General features: G+C 38.8%; 3 protein-coding genes across 8 annotated transcripts; 2 read left to right on the forward strand and 1 right to left on the reverse strand.

The window, feature by feature from the left end:
* Positions 1-1,601: 1,601 nt before the first annotated feature.
* LOC113715684 (phospholipase A1-Igamma2, chloroplastic) lies at positions 1,602-3,787 on the reverse strand. Of its 2 annotated transcripts, XM_027239979.2 has the most exons (3): positions 3,573-3,787; positions 2,174-3,386; positions 1,602-2,014 (listed from the first exon to the last, which is right to left on the reverse strand). In XM_027239979.2, exons 2-3 carry the CDS (start codon positions 3,142-3,144, stop codon positions 1,759-1,761), a joined length of 1,227 nt encoding a protein of 408 aa, XP_027095780.2. In that variant the 5' UTR covers positions 3,145-3,386; positions 3,573-3,787; the 3' UTR covers positions 1,602-1,758. The 2 variants fall into 2 exon arrangements, with proteins under 2 accessions (XP_027095780.2, XP_027095774.2); XM_027239973.2 differs by having other exon boundaries at positions 2,174-3,616.
* A 2,648-nt stretch (positions 3,788-6,435) lies between these two features.
* Positions 6,436-10,638, forward strand: LOC113715699 (F-box/LRR-repeat protein 17). Its single transcript, XM_027239990.2, has 11 exons — positions 6,436-7,247; positions 7,570-7,671; positions 8,103-8,247; positions 8,364-8,548; positions 8,708-8,812; positions 8,980-9,077; positions 9,172-9,392; positions 9,479-9,545; positions 9,631-9,716; positions 9,932-10,027; positions 10,300-10,638. Exons 1-11 carry the CDS (start codon positions 6,589-6,591, stop codon positions 10,366-10,368), a joined length of 1,833 nt encoding a protein of 610 aa, XP_027095791.2. The 5' UTR covers positions 6,436-6,588; the 3' UTR covers positions 10,369-10,638.
* Positions 10,639-11,156: 518 nt separating this feature from the next.
* On the forward strand, positions 11,157-16,888 carry LOC113715709 (putative uridine kinase C227.14). 5 transcript variants are annotated; one of them, XR_011820680.1, is made up of 12 exons: positions 11,157-11,703; positions 11,925-12,081; positions 12,177-12,220; positions 12,837-12,914; positions 13,794-13,986; positions 14,481-14,511; positions 15,161-15,219; positions 15,356-15,429; positions 15,743-15,765; positions 16,154-16,215; positions 16,355-16,383; positions 16,477-16,888. XR_011820680.1 is itself a non-coding variant. In XM_072064042.1 (12 exons), the coding sequence occupies exons 1-12, from the start codon at positions 11,588-11,590 to the stop codon at positions 16,567-16,569; spliced, it is 1,023 nt and encodes a 340-aa protein (XP_071920143.1). In that variant the 5' UTR covers positions 11,157-11,587; the 3' UTR covers positions 16,570-16,888. The 5 variants fall into 5 exon arrangements, 3 of the variants coding, with proteins under 3 accessions (XP_071920143.1, XP_071920148.1, XP_027095800.2); XR_011820682.1 differs by having other exon boundaries at positions 16,481-16,888; XM_072064042.1 differs by having other exon boundaries at positions 15,743-15,829.
* The last annotated feature ends 3,398 nt before the right edge of the window (positions 16,889-20,286 follow it).

Genomic DNA, 20,286 nt, shown 5'->3' on the forward strand with positions numbered 1-20,286 from the left:
ACTTTCTGAGGAGATGATTGAATCCTCAATGAAGTTATTAAAGCTGATATCTCACCATTCTGTGTGTTTGTATATTGTTTCGACTACATGTAAGATCTCACCTGATGCCTTTTTTAAGATTTTTTTTTTTTAAAAAAAAGTAAAGCAAGTAGAAATGTCCAATTATAATGAATCAGATATAAAGAAAAGAAATTAGCCTGTTTGTTGTGTATTTCGCTATGATAGCTGGAGTTTAATATATAAAAGAAAGATTTATTCTGGCAATTTAATTATCCAACCGAAAAGAGAAATCCTCTGACTCCAAGATATTACTATGACGTTCCAAGGAACATCCAACTCTTCAGTCTTCATTGCATGTGGTTATTAAGTTTCAGAAATCGGAAGTGAACAAGTATTTGTTTAGTAGTAATTTTTTTGGTCCTTTGGGGAAGTTCAATGGTCAAGGAAATGAGACATGTACCCTGTTTAATTTATTTGTTTGATGCAGCACATGGTTCCTCTTCACATTTTAATCTAAAAAGATTTTTCAAAAATTTTTTCTACAACTTTTACAATAAAATTTTAGACAAAATCTAAAAAACTCACTTAGCAAACGAGACTTATGTCTCTGTACGAAACATCCATCTATCTTCATATATACTACTACTACTTAATTAGTATACATGAACACTGCCCAATTAATATTGTCCGCAGCCTTCTTTTATTGTAGCAACTTAATGCAGGCACGCACATGCTTGCTTGTTGTTCCGAGGTTAATTAATTTACGCAATCGATGAGGTTGGTCTGCTGTTGCTCTCATTCTTCGTTTTTAGATATATTTGAATGAATGATTGAAATAGGTAGAAGCAGTACGTACGTACGAGACTAATACAACGGAACCTTGCTCTGGTTATAGAAAAGAAACACAACCATCCACCATCCCAGTAGTTGAGAAATGATGCTGACCCCCCACCACCACCACCCCCCCTCCCCCAAAAAAATCTAAAGGTGATTAAAAGAATTCAAGAATTGGAGTGAAATCTTCGAGCAGGCAGCTGTATATATTCTCGTTCTTGCGTACCACAAAAGCGAAAACAAAATAGTGAAATTTTATGCTTAAGAGTTTTTTTTTTGGAAAAAAAGTATTGGATTGGATCCAAGGAGTTGACTCGTTAGTTTGGACTTTTCACACTATATCCTACGTCCTCAACATGAACATTATTACTTGTTCAAAAAAAAGTCGGTCTGCCTGTAAAGTGTGTCATGAACAACCTCTTTTTTTTTTTTTAGTATTTTATTTATGCCATGAGTTTGGCCTGCTGTTTAGAAATCAAGTGCGTTTGATAATAGGTTTTGTCGTCTAAGACTGTTAATACTACTAGCTTTTCTTTCCTTTTTTTTTTTCTTCTGTGTAAGTATTCATTAATGCTAGCTAGCAAACTTTGCCCTTTTACGTTATTCTATTTTTGGCCTAGCGATAAGCACGGAGCACAGAGCACGTCTATCCGGTAAGTAATTGATTTCATTAGTTTGGTGACAGCTTTCAAGGATTTCGAGTGCATGATTTATAGAAATTTTTTTTTAAAAAAAAAAAAAAAAATTGACAGAAGAGAGACTGACTGTTTAGAGAAACCCCATGTGGGATTTCAAAGTTAATCTTGTTGTGACGACGAGGATAACATATTTTAATTTCCTCAAAATAAAATAATTCAGCTCCCTTTGGTGCTATACAGCCAACCATGTGGGCGTAGTAACATCTGACAAAAGAAAAAGAAGGAATCAGGAAGCAGAAATTAGGCGATGATGGTGTATGTGGTTATCATGATCAGAATCGGAGTGATGGTGGTGATCATAGAGTTTGGGGCGATCAGGCTGCACCCATCTCCCGTCTTTGTTTTTCACCATCCCTTTATTCTCATTCTGCCTCCAGTGCGGCGGAATGCGGTGATGATCCTTCAAGAAGTCGCAGTCTTTGTTCACCAGTGCAGGATCTCTTCTGGTTGCCAGCACAAATCTATGCCCTTTTCCATGGTATCTGCACCCACCATCGATCAGAAGTTAACTCGTTCTATGAAATCATTTATTCCCGCCCGAGTACTGGGAAATGGCTTCTTTTTCTTCTTCTATAAATTTTTTTTTTTTTTTTTAAAAAGAGAGAGAGAGATTTTGAGTACGTGAAGGAGGAGAGACTAACCCGTCGAGTAGATGCAGGTGAGCTTCGAGGTTGTGAGCACAGCCAGGGTCAGCATTTGGTTTCAGGAATGGCGAGTTCTTATGATCCAAGCCCAGCTCCACCCCCACGTGGGAGTAACTCCAAGGCAGGCCTTGGGCCAATTTCATCACCATTGCCGGCACCTTTTCGTTGAAAAAAATTCCAGGCGATTTAGGCACCAGATCATGAACATTTACCACCCTCAGCACCTTCACCCCCAGCAGTTCAAGTCTCTCCTTGAACCTCACATTCCCAACTCTGGGCCCTGAGAACGAAAACACGCATACAGGGATTGCGCTGGTATCCTCCCTTACATGTACGCCCGTCTCAGCAATATCATATGCACTCAACACCGCCAGTGCACTGCCCAAGCTGTGGCCTGTAATTGTCATGCTTATTTCCTCCTTGCGGTGCATATTCACCAGCCTCTTTAGCTCGCCCAGAATTTGTTCTCTTGCTGAATACCTGCAAAATCGACAGCTTTCGTCCTTGTCAGTATAGAGATCCACAAAGCCTGATTCCACTTTAACCTCTGGATCAGGGCAGGGAATCTTATCTGCAGAGATTGGTTTTAGGAAGTCCATCAAATCTGCTATCCATTCTAGGCGCGTCACCGTCCCCCTCCAGGCAACAGTTATGTCGCGACGGCCTAATCGTTTTGTTGTTTCGTCGTTTGACACGGCTATGAATCCTATCCAATTAGCGTTTTTGCTCCAAACCTTAGGCCACCTCGATTTCTTGAAGAAATTTGGGAGATTAATGTTAGACGTAGCATAGATATACCGAGTTACCTCGTACCCATGCTCCGTCATCCCCAAACTCCGGAAGAATTTATGACGTTCAAACCTGCAAGTTCCACAGTACTTGGAAAAGGGATCAAAGTCGAAAGCATCGTAACAAGCTTGAGCCATCTCGCCGTACCGGATGAGCTCAGTTCGGAGCAGTGGATCCATTGGGTCAAGCTGTCCTGCCCAATCATCTTCTCCGTGTATATATCTCCACGCATCCGCTACCGATTGCTTCTCCGGCAACTTCTCAGTAACGTCATCGTGATTTTCATGAAACTCATCAATTGCCTGTGACAAGCAAGGATCACTTGGTTTTCCTATCAAATTCAAGCCGCACTTTTTCTGATTTCCTCTTTTCACCAAGCCCTTCTTGATTTGAGATGTTTGGCCAAAATGCACACCTGCTCCTGCAGGGACATTCTTAACATCAGTAGGCACGCAGTGCCCAAATTGCAAGTTTTTAGAGGAAAGGGATAAATGATGCAGAGAGAGGGCCATTGCAAGCTAGCTCGATCAGACTCGAGCAGAGAAGTTGGTATGAAATGAGGGTCGAAACGGCCAAAGGATATGTTATACGGCTGTAGTGTACATACTTGGCTTGGGAGTCAGCTGATGAGCTTGCGTACGAACCCTTGGACGTTGGACACCCGATTTCTTCTTTGACTGAATGCACCGTTAAAATAATCATCTGCATGCGCCTTGTTCAGGTGCATCGATTCCCACTGGCCGGACCTTGAAAAATTATTCAACGTGATAAAAACTTATTGAGCGAAGTACATGATTTGTCCTTTAAAAAATACTCATGTATCTCGTGTAATGAATACTTGCATACTACGTCATTTTAAGTGGTTGTTGAACTTCGATGCCATACATGTGCACGTAATTGGCTGGAAGTATCATCAGATCAATTTGTGGCCTGTGCGATGGTTGGTTGAGAAAAACTTAGGAATACAAACGAGTCGAGTCAAGTCTCGATTTAATTTTATCGAATTCTCAATATAAAGTTCGAAGTCGAGTTCAATCTCAAAATTGAATCGAATCGAGCACGAGCTTAAAAAAATAATATTTTATTTTATTTTTTAAAAAATAAACAAAATAGTAATTTTTCTTAATAAATAATAAAATATTATGGATATATCTATAATTTTATTATTAAATAAAATTTATATATAAAATCAAGTTAAATACCTTTGAATTCGAGTTCGAACTTGGGCTCTTCTCGAGTTTAACGTTGATCGAGTTCGAGTCGAATTTTGAATCGAACTGTTCGTGAGCGGTTCGACACATATGTAACCCTAATTGAGATAATAATTCAATTATAAACTACATAAATAAGGACAATAGTTAAACAATCTAAGTAAATCTGATCAAAGAGATAATCATTATTGCTACTGATATTTCTGTGCTAAAGCTGTGTAGCTGTATGCCTTCTGAAATGTAAGATTACGTGATTTCTCTTTTAATTTTTCTCTTCCCCTTCGGAAGTAGTCAGAATGTACTTAGTATGATTAGTAGCAGTACGTATTTACTCGTTTCTTATCATCCAAACAATTGAAGGAAATACATTTGCTTTTCTCTGGTGCCGGGGTAACTAATGATTTTAAGTGCAACTGGCTCGAGGTTTTTTTTTTTTTTTTTTTGTCGACACAGGGGTGTCCGGATCAATCCTTACGGGGCCCGATTAATCCCCTGCGGCCCAAGCCCGACGCCCCAACCCGGCCCGAACACGTTATGTGCGCGGAGGAATCCAGCGTAACGGAGACTCGAACTTGTGACCTCAAGGGTCACTGGTGAGAGGCGCTGCCGCCAATGTTTTGAAAATCGGACCGGACCGGCCGGTTCGACCGGTTGAACCGCGAACCGGCCATGGCACCGGTCCGGTTCTATGCTCTGGTTGACTTTGCCAGAGAACCGGTCAAACCCGGTAAAAACCGGGAAAACCGGTGAACCGTGTTGAACCGGATTGAACCGGTTTTTGAGTTTTCCTTTTTTTTTTTTTTTTTTACTTTTTGCAAAATGCTTCTATCAAGATTCGAACTCAAAACTTTTGTAATAGAAGACCAATGTAGTAACCATTGCACCATCACATTTTATTTGTTTTTTTTGATAACTTATTTATATAAAACAAACATCTATATTTCATTTTTCCATTTTTCTTACAAAATCTCATCCTCTCATGACTCTTTCTTTTTAATCTTCAACTCTTTCTTTTCTCCCTCATCTTTTCTTTTGTCACTCCATTTTTAATCAAACCTCATTAGTTTTAATTTATTGATGTTTTCTTCTATCTTTTAATTTTGTTTTTGCCCATTAAATTGGAAAAAGTTAAAAAAGAATTATTTTTCTTTAACCCAAATTATTTAATGCCACAACTACTCACTTTTATCTCATTTTTTGTTTCTTATCAAGTTTGCATTTCTATTTTCAATTCTCTTAACTTCTTTCGAACTCCAAACTTTCTTTTTTAAATTACAATCTTTAAATCTCAAAGACGTAAATTAAAATTTAAGTTCACAATATCAAATTCTCATAGACGTGAATTTGTATAATTTCAAAATATTGTGATATTTTTGGGTTGGATTTAAGATTTTTTTGGTAGATATAATTGAAATTGAGATGAAATTTATTTGTTTTAACTTATAATTTAAATAATTTATTTTTGAAAATCCAAATTATTCAAAAATAGTAAACTTTTCATCATATAAAGTTTTAAATTAGTCAATTGCATGTCTTATTTTGTACATATATATTTATATAAATTATTTTTAAAAAAATTCATTGAACCGAGGTTGAACCGGTCCGACCGGTTGAACCTCGACCCTTTCACCTCACCGGTTCAATTGACGGTCCGGGTTTTAAAACATTAATTTTCTGCATTGTCTATATCAATTGTGAGGTACCAAATGCGAAGTTTGGTTTTCCTTTTTTTTTTTTTGAATTTTGTGGATTGAAAATTTAAAGTGACTTCGCATTCAGCAAATGCGAGCTCAAGAGTTCGCATTTGTTGAATGCAAAGACCCCAAGACAGAATTCTACACTCAAAACGCCTTATTTGCAGAAATTTTTTAAAATTCATCATCATTTTGGAAATTTCTATTGGTAGGTGTAGCTAAACTGTGAACAACCAACCACCATGCTGTAAAAATTGGATAGTTCGATCTATAGTCATTAGCCCTCCTAAAAAGATATACTAAGGACAAGGGCAAGCGAAATTAAGACGCAGCGAGTTATTGCAAAAGCCGGCAGATTCCATGGTCAGTCAAAGATTACCCACGTGGATTTTTCCCCCCCAAAGCCAGGTGCATGCAGACTGCTAGACCAGACTAGTGCGAGCAGAAAACGCTCCTCAAAAAAATAAAACTTGAAATACAAAAGGCGCCAAATCTGCCCAAAACTCCCGCGCCTTTCCGACCGCAACCGCGCCATTTCCTTATTTCTTCGCCGCTCCCCTCTTCTTTTCCCCCCCTCCCCCCCACCCCCTCAACCCCAAAAAACTCCCACCCATTTATCTTTCTCCAGTGTAATTAACACATACGCATAAAATTCTCTGTCGGCAATTTGTTTGATGTTAAGGTGACCATCCACCAAAAAAAAAAAAAAACCACGAGAATGCGCGGCCCCCTGCCCCACCCTGTCACTCCCGCTCCCGGCGGAGGGGCCGCCACCCCCGTCTCCGAAACATTCCAAGAAGTTCAGCGTGGCGGGAAAAAGCGGGGCAGCTATAACTGCGGCCGCTGTGGCCTCCCTAAGAAAGGGCATTCTTGTCATATACCCAAAAACGCCACCACCACTACTCCCACCGCCACGCCCTCAACTGACTCAGCCGCCTCCTCCGTCGCTATCCCTTCTCCTCTCTCCACTGTCCGTCCTCCCCCTCCCCCTCCTCATCGCCAGCATTTCTCCAACCTCCGGCGAGCTCTCTCCTTCGACGATGATATTGATGCGAGGGACTCGCAAGACGAGGGAGAGGATGAGGAAGAGCACCAGGAGGACGAGGAGGAGCTTCTGGAGCTGGAGCCCGAACCGGATCTTGCCGGGTCCGGGAAGCTGCCGATGAGCTGTCTGTGGGAGGTGTTGAGGAGGCTCCCGCCTCCTGCACTGTTGTCGGCAGCCAGGGTTTGCAAAGGATGGAGGGACACGAGTAAGCGGCTTTGGCGGGCGGCGGAGGAGCTGAGGCTTAGGGTTCCAGCTAAGGCCCAAATTGGATTCGTGGGATCGGTGTTGCACAAGTGTCCTGGACTTGTTAGACTCTCACTTAGAATGGAAAGGTTAGGACTTTCGGATATAAGTAAACAAGAACCAGATCTATGGATTCATCAAGCACATCACTTATACAGGAGAATTACAAAATAATTTTTAACTGTTTGATAAAAGATTTCCCAAGATGATCTCAAGACAAATGACTGCTATAAGATACTTGACATGAATTAAATGTGGCTAACCAATGTGCAAACTGGTTTTCGACCTGTAATTGCTGGATCTAATGTTACATATATAATTTCAACCAGATTTTTCAGATAAAATGCGTGAATATTAATTTAAGTTTGGCTGTTGATCAGTGGGTCCTTGTTTTTGTTTATGCTGTTACAGTGATGTGGATGCCACAATGCTTGCCTGCATTGCATTCTCGTGCCCTAATTTGGAAACCATGGAGATCTTTACATCCGATACATCAATTAATCGGATTACGGGGTAATATAGCTTACCGCTTTTGGTACATGCTAATTCCTTGTCTTCATCAGTACTAAGGAAATTTTCTACCTTTTAAGCAGTTGTTTGATCACAAGAATGTTAGCTCTGGGCTAGTGGCTGTGCATTAATTTTCTGATCCTTGATTTAATGAGGCCTCTTGCTCAAATGCATAGTTTTATTCTATTATATCTGATTTCTTGGAATTTTATTCATCTGTCTGATCCCTTGTTTTGGTGCTGTATCGCAAATGGCAACCGATTTATTCCCTGTGCACTGAATATTGGCCTTCCCTGTATTTTATCATTTAGAGTATTGTTGTTTCATGTCAAAACCTCAGATCCAATTGATGACCTATATACTGTTGCACTTACCCCAACAGAGGGGGTTTGATTGGGAGACAAATGAACTCAAATGATATGATCCTTGTTCAGGGATGAGCTGGGTCGTTTTGTTGCTGATAAAAGATGTCTTACCAGTATCAAGATGGAAGGTTGCTCTAATCTTGGTGGTCTTGTTCTATGTTCAACCAGTCTGTCAACCATTTGGCTTTCAGATCTCCAATGTCTCGCTAAGATTGTAATAACTTTCTGTCTTTATCTCCACATTTAGGTTGATAATTACATAAATGTTACCTTAGCATTTGATGTGTATTAATATGTTTTTTCCACATTGGAATGTTGTACTTTGTTCAGGTATTCAGTTGTCCTAATCTGACAGAGATTTCCTTGAATTTCTCTCGCCAAGAGAATGACAGCACTGATCTAACTACCATGGTCAGTAGTTTAGGAAGAACCTGCCCGAGGCTAGAAAACATTCACATTGCCTCACTTCGACTCTCCCATACTGTTGTGCTTGCTCTCACTGATGCGAACTTGAGGTTTCTGGCCTGCTTTCCTCATGGATAACTTTTTTGTTTTCCTCATCATTCTGGCCCTTTTTTTTGTTTAAATTTGGCTCAGTAACACTTGCATCTTCATCTTGTGGAATATAAATTCAAGTACAAACTAACGAAGTTTAAAGAACTGCGAATCTTCAGGGGATTGCGGATGCTTTCACTTGTGCTTGGGTCAGAAATAACTGATGCATCAGTTGCAGCAATTGCTTCAAGCTACTCAAATCTGGAATTGCTTGATCTGAGTGGGTTAGTAATAATGTACTCTGGCTTGCTATTTCTCAATTGACTCAATGATGCACATATGTTATAGAACTCTATTTGCTTTTGGGGTTTGATGCAAATTGTTGATATAAATTTAGATACTTGGTCTTAAGATCGATTTGTGTTTCCTTGTGTTAACTTTCTGATTTCAGGTCTGGCATCAGTGATAGTGGCATCGGAATGATATGCAATGTCTTCCCAGAAACATTGTCTCGACTTCTTCTTGCTCTTTGTCCAAATATTACATCAAGTAGCTTCAGTTTCCATATGATCCCAAATTTGTGTTGTATATCCTATAATTATGTTTTGCTAAATCTTTTATCCATGCTATCTTGAACTTAAAGGTGGGATCCAGTTTGCTGCAGCTCAGTTGCCACTTCTGGAACTAATGGACTGTGGAATGAGCATATGTGATCCAAATTCTAAAGGTTCATCCAGTTTAGAGAGAAATGAAGGCGATTTACAGAAAACATTAAACAACACTATGCATATTATTTATCAGAAGCTAATTATCAAGCACAGCCGGTTGAAAAAACTTAGCTTATGGGGTTGTTCTGGTTTGGATGTGAGATTTTCTAATCTAATGAGTTTGTTGTGTTTTCTTGATATAGTTTCACGGTTAGGTACTAAACATATGGAAGTCTAATGCAGGCATTGCATTTGAATTGCCCAGAACTTAATGATTTGAACCTTAATTGTTGTAAAAATTTGCATCCAGGTCTGTATTCTGATCTTTCTGTTTCATCAACAATTGTGATTCATCTTTAACTGTAATTTTAGAAATCATAGTTTCTTTAATGCAGAGAGGTTGCTACTTCAGTGCCCGAATTTGGAAAGTGTGCATGCAACTGGCTGCCAAGATATGCTGGTTGATACCATACAGAGTCAAGTAAGAAAGTACTTGGCAGTCTTTCTTAAATAATTCAAGCCTGTTCTGAATTAGTTACAAATGCAGTCTGTTAATAATTTTTGTCCGCTTAACATACTGTTCTGGATAGTTAGACTGTCAGACGATTCACCAAAATGCATAGGTTCCCGTTTGCCTCTCGTTGTCATTGTTCCTACCAATTCTAAAGCGTTATGTTGGCGTTCTTTCTGCTGTAGATGTGCAGTGATTATACAGCTGTAGATAGTCTTGTACCCTGCAAACGCTTACCTGATGGCTCAAAAAGGGTTCAAGCACCACATTTTAGCCCGAAGGTAATGTCACTGCCTTCCCTGCATGGCTTTGCTATTATGATCCTTAAAAAGTCTATGAACACGGTAAAAAAAAGAATTTCATTCCCAAGCGCTGCAATGCTGTTTACTGCATATAAAATGCTAAATTTGGGGAATAAAATGGCTTTGCGTGCAGTCTTCTGTTCCTTTTAGGTTTCATTATACGACAATTGAGATTCCAAGCTTCTACTTTCTCTAAATCACCTAGAACACCATTCAAGCTTTGTCATTTACATGCCTGTGTTCTTTTTCAGCCATCCAGGGATGAGAAAATTTGGAAGAGGGCCTCAAAACGTCACTGTACTGTGTTTCTGAACTCATGAGTACTTCAACTGGGAATTGTTTAAACTCAAGACTGGTATCATTCTTGTTTTGTTGTCAAATTAAGATGGCATGTTGGCCAAGCGTCCAAACGATCTGTAACTGGGCTCGTACAGGCGCTAGAGGCCAATGCTTTGCTGTAATTTTTTCTCATTAAAACAAGTTGAATTGTTGGATCTCAAAAATGTTAGGGAAAGGTACAGTTATGGACACTATTGCAGGTTATTCCTGCCCATTTTCGAATAAATCTACTAATAAGTTTATGCAGGTTATATTCAGAAACAGAACATCAGCCTTCAAGTTTTCTGATCCACATATATCGACTAAAGTTTGACGTCAATGAGCCAAGCACTTTTATGCAGCTTGAATGTAGTAGAAGTGATTTTATAAAAAATGCCAATGTACCTTTTTCTAAATGATTTACAATAATATTGGAGGAAAGGCCTCCAAACAGTACGTTGCTGTTCCTCGAAGCTTTAAGCAAGACGTCGTCGTGCTGGACGTCAAATTGGCATTGAAAGAAAACTACACTCTCTGGCATCTGTTTTTTTGAAACCATCTCTTAATGCTCCGCCGTGGGACAGTTGGGGAGCAGTAAACTAGTAATAGCAGCCTCATAGGCACCCGACAAAAATTTGAATTAGTTAGTTTTTTACGTGTCTCTACGGGTTTAGTGACACTATGGATTCAAGGCCCCAGCTGCTAACTTTGAAGCGGGCGGGCCGACAGTATTCCATTTTGAAATCGGGCCTAGAAAAGTTTCTGCAAACCAAATTGGGGCCGAAAAACTCTAATTTTACTTTGGACTGGGGCAAACACATGCTTCCCGGACTCTAATTCGGCAAGAATCAGTTGCCCATGTGCAGATATGTCTATTAACATAATACCATTTGGTAGTTTGATGAAGACGGAGGAAAAAGACAGCGCGATTTCATGGTTCTGGTTCCTTCATGTCAAATATCAACAACGCTTTTAGATGAAAGTCCGGAATTGGCCCAGTAGCCATTTTTAAGGCGGCATGTTGGGGGAATGCGGGTTCTTCTATATGCTGTATAAGTTCTAAATTGGAGTTGGGAAGAGAGAGGGACTGCTAGAACAATACACGAGTGACTATTTTGCATGAGATGCAGAATTGTGACGAAATTTGGTAGATATGGAGCGTTGTCCGACAGATTTATAAAGAATCAATCGGACTAGATTGGGGTGGCGACTGCAATCTCTATGCAATTGAGTTGGAAGTGGAGTTGGGGGGAAAATGGAGATAGCTGCTTCTGCTTCTTGGTATTTGTTTGGTACAAGGACCGGTACCCAACAATTCTGTCCACCTTCGCCCTCAGGTCCTTCTCCGCAGTGGCCTCTTTGTTATTATATGCAATTATCATATGTATGTCTACCCCATTAAATTTTAAGCTACAATATGTCTACAGAATCTTGGAGTTAATTCTATTCGATTTTAGTAAATACTACTACTACTACTACGTTTCGTGCAATGTGCTTCTGGTAATGCTTTCTTGATAAATTTTTTCCGGACACGACTCTTGTTCTTGGTGATGACTAGGCTTGCTCCTGATTGTGCAGAGGGACTGCTGTTGAAGAAGACAAACTTTAATTATTTCGATCGAGGTTATGTATCAGGTTTGCCTGCACTTAGCAGAAACTATTCTCTGCTCTTTCATCAAACTGGACTCCAAATTCACAAGAAAGCTCATTTTCAGGTCAGACTATTCTTAGTTGCTTGCTAGCGTGTCTGAGTTACCTGATATTATTGCTACCTTAAAGTTGATCCATAAAATGTCATTTCCTTTTTCAGGTTTTCTGTGGCAAACAGAGGGAGACTCCTGTCATAGAGGCTGCGTATGGTTAAATATTGCATTATATTTGTGTGGAACTGTAATGTTTTTAGTGTCTGGTACTTTTAAGATACTGTCATCAGCCTGGTCCTTCCATTTTTGCCAGGAATCTTGTAACTCCTTTTGAAACTTGAAAGTTCCACCTTACTTTCATGTGTGAAATTTAATTCCCATCTTATAAGCTGCTTGATATCATAAATGATAAACTGAAAGCTGCAAAATTTAATTTTAGAAACTTAATTCCATGTGACAAGAATAGTTGAATTCCAGTTGCAGAAGGTGACACTGATTCTTGTCGAGTTTCTTCGTATTTGAACTGCCATCATGTAATCATGGCTTTAGGATTATCAGTTAATGTGTGTAATAAATGAATAGATACTAAAAGAGTCATTGTAGGTCTGGGAATTTAGTGGCTCTCCCTACATCTTACTGGAAAATCTATTGCTATTTTTCTTCGGAAGTTGCTAGTTTAGTATAACAGATGTGTGTGTGTGACTGGTATGCAAACAGCTCGCTGCTATTGAATATTGTGGGTGGTAAATTGTACTACAGTGACTGCACTCATATCTCTGTATGCATATAAGCATTCCCTAACCCTATACTTTTGTGATCTCATTCAGGTGCATGGAGGACATATATGATGCTTTAGCTGAACGTCTTGTTCCCACTGCTGCAGCAGCTTCAACTTCCAACTACAAGTGAGTTCCATCTTTTTGAATAAGGCCAGTGGTGTTCTGCAGCCTATGACATTTTAACATTCCTAATCGACATATACATGATCAGAGAAAAACTCTGTAAATCAAACTGCATTATCTGGGAGGGCTTTCCTGTGAGAAGCATTGCCTTTGCAAGGAAGCTTTTTCCATTAGTTGAGCCTATCATGTTGGGGCTAGTGTATTAGTTAACAAGGTGAATGTTACGGATGAATTTTCCCGGTGTACACATGGTTGAATATGTATGGATTTTGGTAGTAATCGAACCTCAGTTTTGGCAATTTCTGTTTACTAGACACCTCATCTGTCTATGCCATAACATCTATTCCTAGCATCAAAAGAAAGTGTAGCCTTTTCCTTTCCCTAATCCTAATATTGTTACTTTTTCTCTGTTATGGAGCATCTCCCCCTCACAAAAATCTGTAGAAACCTTACAGGGCATAAAAGAAAGATTTACATGCTTTCTACCAGAATATTGTTATGATTGGGTGCAATTAATATTCTTCTCATGAATACTAAAGAGAGTGACTTGACTGAACAGATAAGAAAAATTCCAGACCAAGGTCCTTGGAATGGTTTCTGGCTTCATTTTTTGAAGAACCTGAGCTCTTCCGCACTTTACAAACTTTTAATGTGTTTAAACTCCATTTCTTTACCTTATCATGTCCCTGTCTGTCCCCTGTATGGCATGCAATTTATACTGCAAATACCAAAAGCTGCTCACCTAATTATAGTTTTGCAACAACTGAATCTAGGTCTTTGTTCGTTTTTATTGCTGATGGTAACTTCTTTTGCTTTGTTATCCATCTGATTACTCAACTTACAATCTTCTCTCTGTAGAGATTAATCAGCTCAACTCTGCAGGCACATAGTTGGTCTGGCTGGTCCCCCAGGTGCTGGGAAAACTACTCTTGCTTCTGAGGTGGCTCGACGTATCAACACGTTATGGCCTCAGAAATGCATTTCCTTTGATTCTCAAGTTGATCCTTCAGAAGCAGCTATCATTCTTCCCATGGACGGTTTCCACCTTTATCGGCACCAGCTTGATGCAATGGAGGTCAAACTTGAATAATACCCTTTAGTTTTTATGAATAATATCATTTCCTTCACATTGTTATGCAGATTGGCTTTCAGATTTTAAAAATATCTGTTCACATGTATAATTTTAAAATCTGAGTCTAGAACCTGTTCGAAATAAAATGAGCCATTGGATTTTAATTATTATTTCACTTCACAATAGTTGGATTTACATCTATACTAGTGTAGGTAAACATTACTCCAGTTTTTCTTTAAAAGGCATTTATATTGGTGAGAGATGTTCAAGACTAGGTTGGAAGAAAGATGCTCTGGAGGATGACACTTTTCCAATAAAATTTGTATTCTGCATTGCATACAATTAGATGTTACCTAAACAAGATATTATTGAAAATGGCTGCCACAAATTCTGTTTTTCATGGCATTTCTGCTGCACAGGGTAGTAGCCATTCATCTATCAAAAAATTCTTGAATTTGATAAATTCTGATTATCTGATTGCTGATTTTTCTTGTTAGGATCCAGAGAAAGCCCATGCAAGAAGGGGAGGTGAGGTTTGTGCTCTCATAATGTGCTGAAGTGTTGATAACATAATGTCAAACACAAGTTTTGATAAGCAGTAGCCTTTTAGATTTCAAAGGACACGGTTCTCCATCTCTCAACTCTAGTTCAATATCATGCTCTTATTTCATTATTATTTTTGTGTTTAACTTCTCAGTATCAGATGGATCCATCTTTGTTTCATGGTGAATGATGTTATCTCTTAAAGTAATATGGGAAAATATCATCATATGAACTTGATTTTAGCCAGAAGCACACTCGAGTACATGCAAAAGTGATGTCATGCCAAAACTGTGTTCGTGGACGTGCTAAATTCTGAATAAGGAGTCATACTTAATGAAATATAGTTGAGTTAAATTAAGGATATTCAACCATCTTCTTGACATGAAAAGATTTCGTTCACAATGATTGCATTTGCAACAAGATTGGAAGTGGTGATCAGTTCGTCGATGGAAGCAGCATTTGGTTGTGTTGTCTTGTTTTTGCCTTAAAATAATAGTGAAATGAACATTAGTACTTTTCCCATTCCCCCTCCACAACCTTCCCCCCCCTCCCTCCCCCCCCCCCCCCCCCAAAAAAAAGAAAGAAATTAGTTTTTTTATTGCTATAACCTTTTATCTATTGATTTGTTTGTCAGCTCCATGGACTTTTGACCCTGGACTGCTTCTAAGGTGCCTCGAGACTATGAGAGATCAGGTAACTAGAAATTGATTTTGCAGCATGTATGCTTGTATGACATAACTCTTCGTTACTGGTTGTTTTGTACTATGTGCAAATTTCAATTAGATACACACACACACACATCTCTTAGTCAATTTTTCTTTTTCCTCAGGGATCAGTTTATGCTCCATCTTTTGACCACGGAGTTGGCGATCCTGTTGAAGATGACATCTTTGTTGATGTTAGGTGGTTTGCATTCCTTTTGCATGTCCATCAGAAATTGCATCTTATATTTTGCAAATATTTATATGATCATGTGACTTGCAAGTCAGCGCAAAGCAGCGGTGTTTGGTTGGTCAAGGTTGAAATACTTTTCAACATGTTTCACAGGCATTCTACTGTGCATCACATATGATGTACTTTCCAGTTCCGTTATTTGATGTTATATGTATTGATTCTCCTGTGAACATGTGACATATTTGTAGAACATTTAGGTCAAGTCACTTGTATAAATGTACTGAGTCTCCTATGACACGGTGCTCCAAATGTTTCTTTGCAGGCACAAAGTGGTGATAGTTGAAGGTAATTATTTGCTGCTGGAAGAAGGTGTATGGAAGGATATTTCAACCATATTTGATGAGAAGTGGTGGGGGCTGCATTCTTCTGTTACATAAATAAAGAAAATGATGATGTCTGTGTTATTCCTTAATCTATAGTAGTTTCTTGGAGAGCTAACGACATGCCTCTAGATCTCAACCTTAATCTTTGTTTAGTAATCGCCGATATTAGGTTGGGGGAGATGTGAGGAACTACAGGTGGTTAGAGCTCTTATATATTCTCATAATGTTGTGATCATGTGTCATGTGTGGTGAAATGTGATCAGAAAAATGAGATTCAATAATGTTTTCCGTCCTATACTAACTTTGTTGGATCCTAGGAAGTAACTTTTGCTGTCCTACGTGTTCCAAAGGTTTGTTGATGTAGACATGGAGATAGCAATGGAACGGGTTCTAAAGAGACACATATCAACAGGTGCTTTCAGAACCTTGTATCTTGACTGTGCCGCCGTATTCTGCATAACCTATGTTGGCTATGCTTTCTGCTTAAATGGATTACTTTGACATGATGACTTATTGATTAAGTTTAAACCTTCTCCTGTGGCCGTGTATAGGAAAGCCACCTCATGTTGCTAAATGGCGGGTAAGTGTTCCTAGTGTGTTCGAGTTTTGTTGGATGCTCATATTGCTGTAACTGTTGGAGTAGAGTATTCTTTACTACGAAATTGTGGTGCAGATAGATTACAACGATCGACCCAATGCCGAACTCATTATGAAATCAAAGAATAATGCAGATCTGATCGTGAAGTCCGTTGACCTCTCAAGGTGATCTCGTGCCTCCGTGTACAGGGACAAATGAAGTTTCAAAATCTGTCTATTTTTGATGAGGCGGCAAACTTCTGAAGAATAGTAGTACTTGTTTAGCGCACATCGAAAGGTCGCATGCTTTCTGATTTCTGAAGATCGCTTCTGAAGAAGCAGGAGCAAAGTTCTGATTTTGATGTTTTCCCTTTATTTTGGGGGGGATGATGTTGTTGTTGTTGGCTATGCACAAATTAATACGAGCATATTGCTGTCGATAAGTACATTGTGTCGAATTAAATAAATATGCAATTCCTCGAGCAACTATAAAAGGCTGTTTGTGTTTTCTTTTCAGAAAGACAATTATTATTATTATTATTATTATTATGTTGATAGATTAGTGGGACCCAAATCAAAGGATAGCAGCATGCAAGAAGGATACTTGAGCTCGATGCTTTCTTACAGAATTCGAACTCGACTCGCATGAGCTCAAGTTAATGCGAGTCTTATCGAGTTCAAGTTAGAAAATTTTATTTTCTTGATAATTTTTTATCGAAAAAATATTATTGTCCTTTAAAAATTTTCATACTACTTGGAACATTACGTAAATTTAACAACTTTTTTAGGTATAAAGGTAATTTTATAATAAGAATATATTAAAAAATTAAAATTAAAAAGCTTTCGAGCATTGCTTTTGGATACTCGAACTCGACTTGCTTGGCTTATCGAGTCACTTGAACTTGATCAATCCGAGTCCGAATCAAGTTTTTGACCGAACTGCTTGCGAGCTACTCACAAACAGTTTGGTTTAATTACAGCCCTAATTGCGTTGGGTTGCATTGCATTGAGGAAGGCATGCTGTCATGCTGTACAAGTCGGCTCGCATATGAGACTGTAGAATTAAAGGAAGAATGAATATATGGGGCGACCTTAAGCAATTAAACTGCAGTGAGATGAGATGGGGCGACCTTAAGCAAATAATTAAAGGTACACACTAGACAGAGAGAAGAACTGATCAGAAGGCATTTTAAGTTAATAATAAAAAAAATAATAATAATAAAAAGAGGGAAAGCCGGTATTTTGTCACGTTTCAGCCAAAACTACTGAAGCCGGCAAAATCCACGTGTGGCGAAGGTCCACAACCTTGACGATGAAAGCTAAAATGCCACACGTGTGATGTCTAATTTGTCTGCACAGCAAGGCACGAACCTACACATCCATCCAATTAAGTACACAAAACACTTCTGGCTTATGCATGCTGGGACCAAACAGTGGAAACAGATCTCGTGGCCTGTTTTGCCATCCCAAGCGACTCATTATTTACCTTCCCGGAATCCTAATCCAGTCATTGTATATTATGCGAAGTTAACACGTCTGCATCACTTTTTTGGAAGTTGGAAGGACATACATTCGTACGGGTCCGCCTTACGGATGAGGTGTTTATGCATAAGTGGCGGCACAGATGACAGAACAGATGGAAGAGGAAGAACTTGTAGCTGCAACTGCCCATGATATGTAAACTTGGACAAGATTTTCCAACCTTCCGTGTACTGCAATGCAATTGAAGTTGTGGACCCTTTTGCCAATTGCCGTGGTCCTTGCTCCGCATGCAAGTCTTGCAAAGGTGACAGCCTGCACGAATGACGATGAATCGAGTTGGGCAGCCAAGAATAAATTGATCGCCTCATCCTCTCCAACTCCACTGCCACTAGATCTAGCAATACTTTGTTTTGCTTTCCAAATCCATCAGCTTTTGCTTGTTTGATGATTTATTCAATTCAATACGAACCTGGAAAACCATCCCGTATTGTTCTGTTCGCCATGAAGTATAATAATGTAGGGCTCAAATCAATCAAATGATAAACAAGTTCGAGCAACCCCATTTCTCCTGTTTTTAGATTTCGGATGCTGCAGCTGGTTAAGTTATCAAGATGAGCAAGTGATATATTCATAGTTTCGTTCGGCATTTGAGATTGAGACAACTTTGATTACTGTTGGGTGATGAATAATGATCAGAGAAGCGAGGTTTTCGCTGCTGGCATCTTTTAGTATTATGCCCGTCATTTCTACTTCATTCAACTGCGAGATATCTGCTCTCTCATCTATACGGTTAGCGTACCCAACCGATGAACAAAAGTTAAATCTCCTCCAGTGCGTTGTACTTGCACTTTTTCTTCGTTTGCGGTGGACAATCATGCGATGTACTTTCACCTTATTTCTCCCTCCGACTTGTATATCGTACAATATCCCTAGTTACTAACTTTCACAACCACACACAGAGTCGACAAGACAATTACGACTGGGTATCGATATAATGATATTTTGCACCAAGAAATACCCACTTTGATGAGCATAAGGTCATGTTTTGTTTGAGAAGCGGTGAAATACTAAAACTCGATAATTGATTAGGTAATAAATACTATATCTATTTAGGCACGTCTGTTATATATGTTTTTATGTTAAGCAAAAGCAGACCATTCGCCTCTGTAACCAGAGTTGTTTCTTTCTGCTCATAAGTTGCATTCTGAGAATGAAGGGTTTGTCTAAATGGTGGTCATTCTTCAATTCTGCCGACTGCAAATGTGTAACATGTATATTATTGATCTTTTCTTTCCCCTTCGCCTCCTTTACTCCTAGGAACTAGACACTCACTTCCATTAGTCGATCCTAGACAATATGGAAGAGTGAGTGTCGCTATTCTTTTTTTTTTTCCCCCCCCCTCTTTTTAACTCAAGATTTTTCTTATTTTCTTTTATAAACTCCCAATCTAGGCACTGGATATTATCTTGTCTCACTTGAGGTCCATGCATGAATCGTCATACAGAAGACAATAATAAGTTTAGTACTACTTTTTGCACCATTTCTTGTGTGCGTAGCTTGAGCGTTTTACAAATTTTTTTAGTCGCAAATCTAAATGTGATTGTACTTCCTGTTTGCCCACCATATGGTATCTACCATGTGTGTTTCTAGAAGTAATGAAAATCGAAAGTAACCAGATGGCCATATAAAAAGCATAAAGTTGCACCTCCATGAACGCATAATAGCTTTCTTGAATAAACACGAGTGTGTGAGTCCTTTCATATCAATTTCAAAATGTCTAAATCTGATTATTAATTGCCTTAGAATTTTGAAGCCGGGATTTCTTGATCGACCATAGAATGCCAATCTCTTCATTCATCCTTCCAATTTTTTGACAAAAAAGGAGAAAGAAAAAGAAAAAACAAGGATGTTTTGCAAAATAGGAGTAAAATGACAGAGAATTCCTTTATCAGATCAGTACTGTCGGTAGTCCACGAACTCATATAGTACTTAAAGTGGTCCTAAGTTCATACCACTCCTCCAATAACCTTTCGTATGTATGGTATAGAAATTGAAATTTCAACCATCCGATCGAACTAAGTCAAGAAGATATTGGCATATTAATATCACATTGATTTGGTATACTGATGAATTTTTCATATCCAACATTCACATTAGTTAGGACTTAGGAGGCAGTACTGTTTGGTCGTAAGGAAAAGTGGGAAAAAAGGAAAAAAAAAAATGAAGTTACAAATTTTTTTATTTCTTGCAAAATTTATAAATATGCAGGATATCAAAGGAAAATAGTTAGTTGGATACATTACTCTAGAACAAATATCATCATTTATTAACTTTTAAAAACTTCCCATATTTTCTTCCTAACCATTCATACACGATAAGGCGACTTCTTTACTTCATTTTCTTGCATTTCACTTTTCTTCTATGG

The sequence above is a fragment of the Coffea arabica genome, chromosome 1e, assembly GCF_036785885.1.
Source record: "Coffea arabica cultivar ET-39 chromosome 1e, Coffea Arabica ET-39 HiFi, whole genome shotgun sequence".
Classification (NCBI taxonomy): domain Eukaryota; kingdom Viridiplantae; phylum Streptophyta; class Magnoliopsida; order Gentianales; family Rubiaceae; genus Coffea; species Coffea arabica.

Bases quoted from the DNA above. Each gene is read 5' to 3' on its own strand.
- LOC113715709 (XM_072064042.1), top strand. From the start codon at position 11,588: ATGCAATTGAGTTGGAAGTGGAGTTGGGGGGAAAATGGAGATAGCTGC. The intron at 15,220-15,355 runs GTAACTAGAAAT...CTTTTTCCTCAG, and splicing joins TCGAGACTATGAGAGATCAG to GGATCAGTTTATGCTCCATC. The intron at 15,830-16,153 runs GTGGGGGCTGCA...CGTGTTCCAAAG, and splicing joins ACCATATTTGATGAGAAGTG to GTTTGTTGATGTAGACATGG.
- LOC113715684 (XM_027239973.2), bottom strand. From the start codon at position 3,477: ATGGCCCTCTCTCTGCATCATTTATCCCTTTCCTCTAAAAACTTGCAA. The intron at 2,015-2,173 runs GTTAGTCTCTCC...TGGTGGGTGCAG, and splicing joins CACCTGCATCTACTCGACGG to ATACCATGGAAAAGGGCATA.
- LOC113715699 (XM_027239990.2), top strand. From the start codon at position 6,589: ATGCGCGGCCCCCTGCCCCACCCTGTCACTCCCGCTCCCGGCGGAGGG. The intron at 7,248-7,569 runs GTTAGGACTTTC...ATGCTGTTACAG, and splicing joins CTCTCACTTAGAATGGAAAG to TGATGTGGATGCCACAATGC. The intron at 9,393-9,478 runs GTGAGATTTTCT...AGTCTAATGCAG, and splicing joins GGGGTTGTTCTGGTTTGGAT to GCATTGCATTTGAATTGCCC.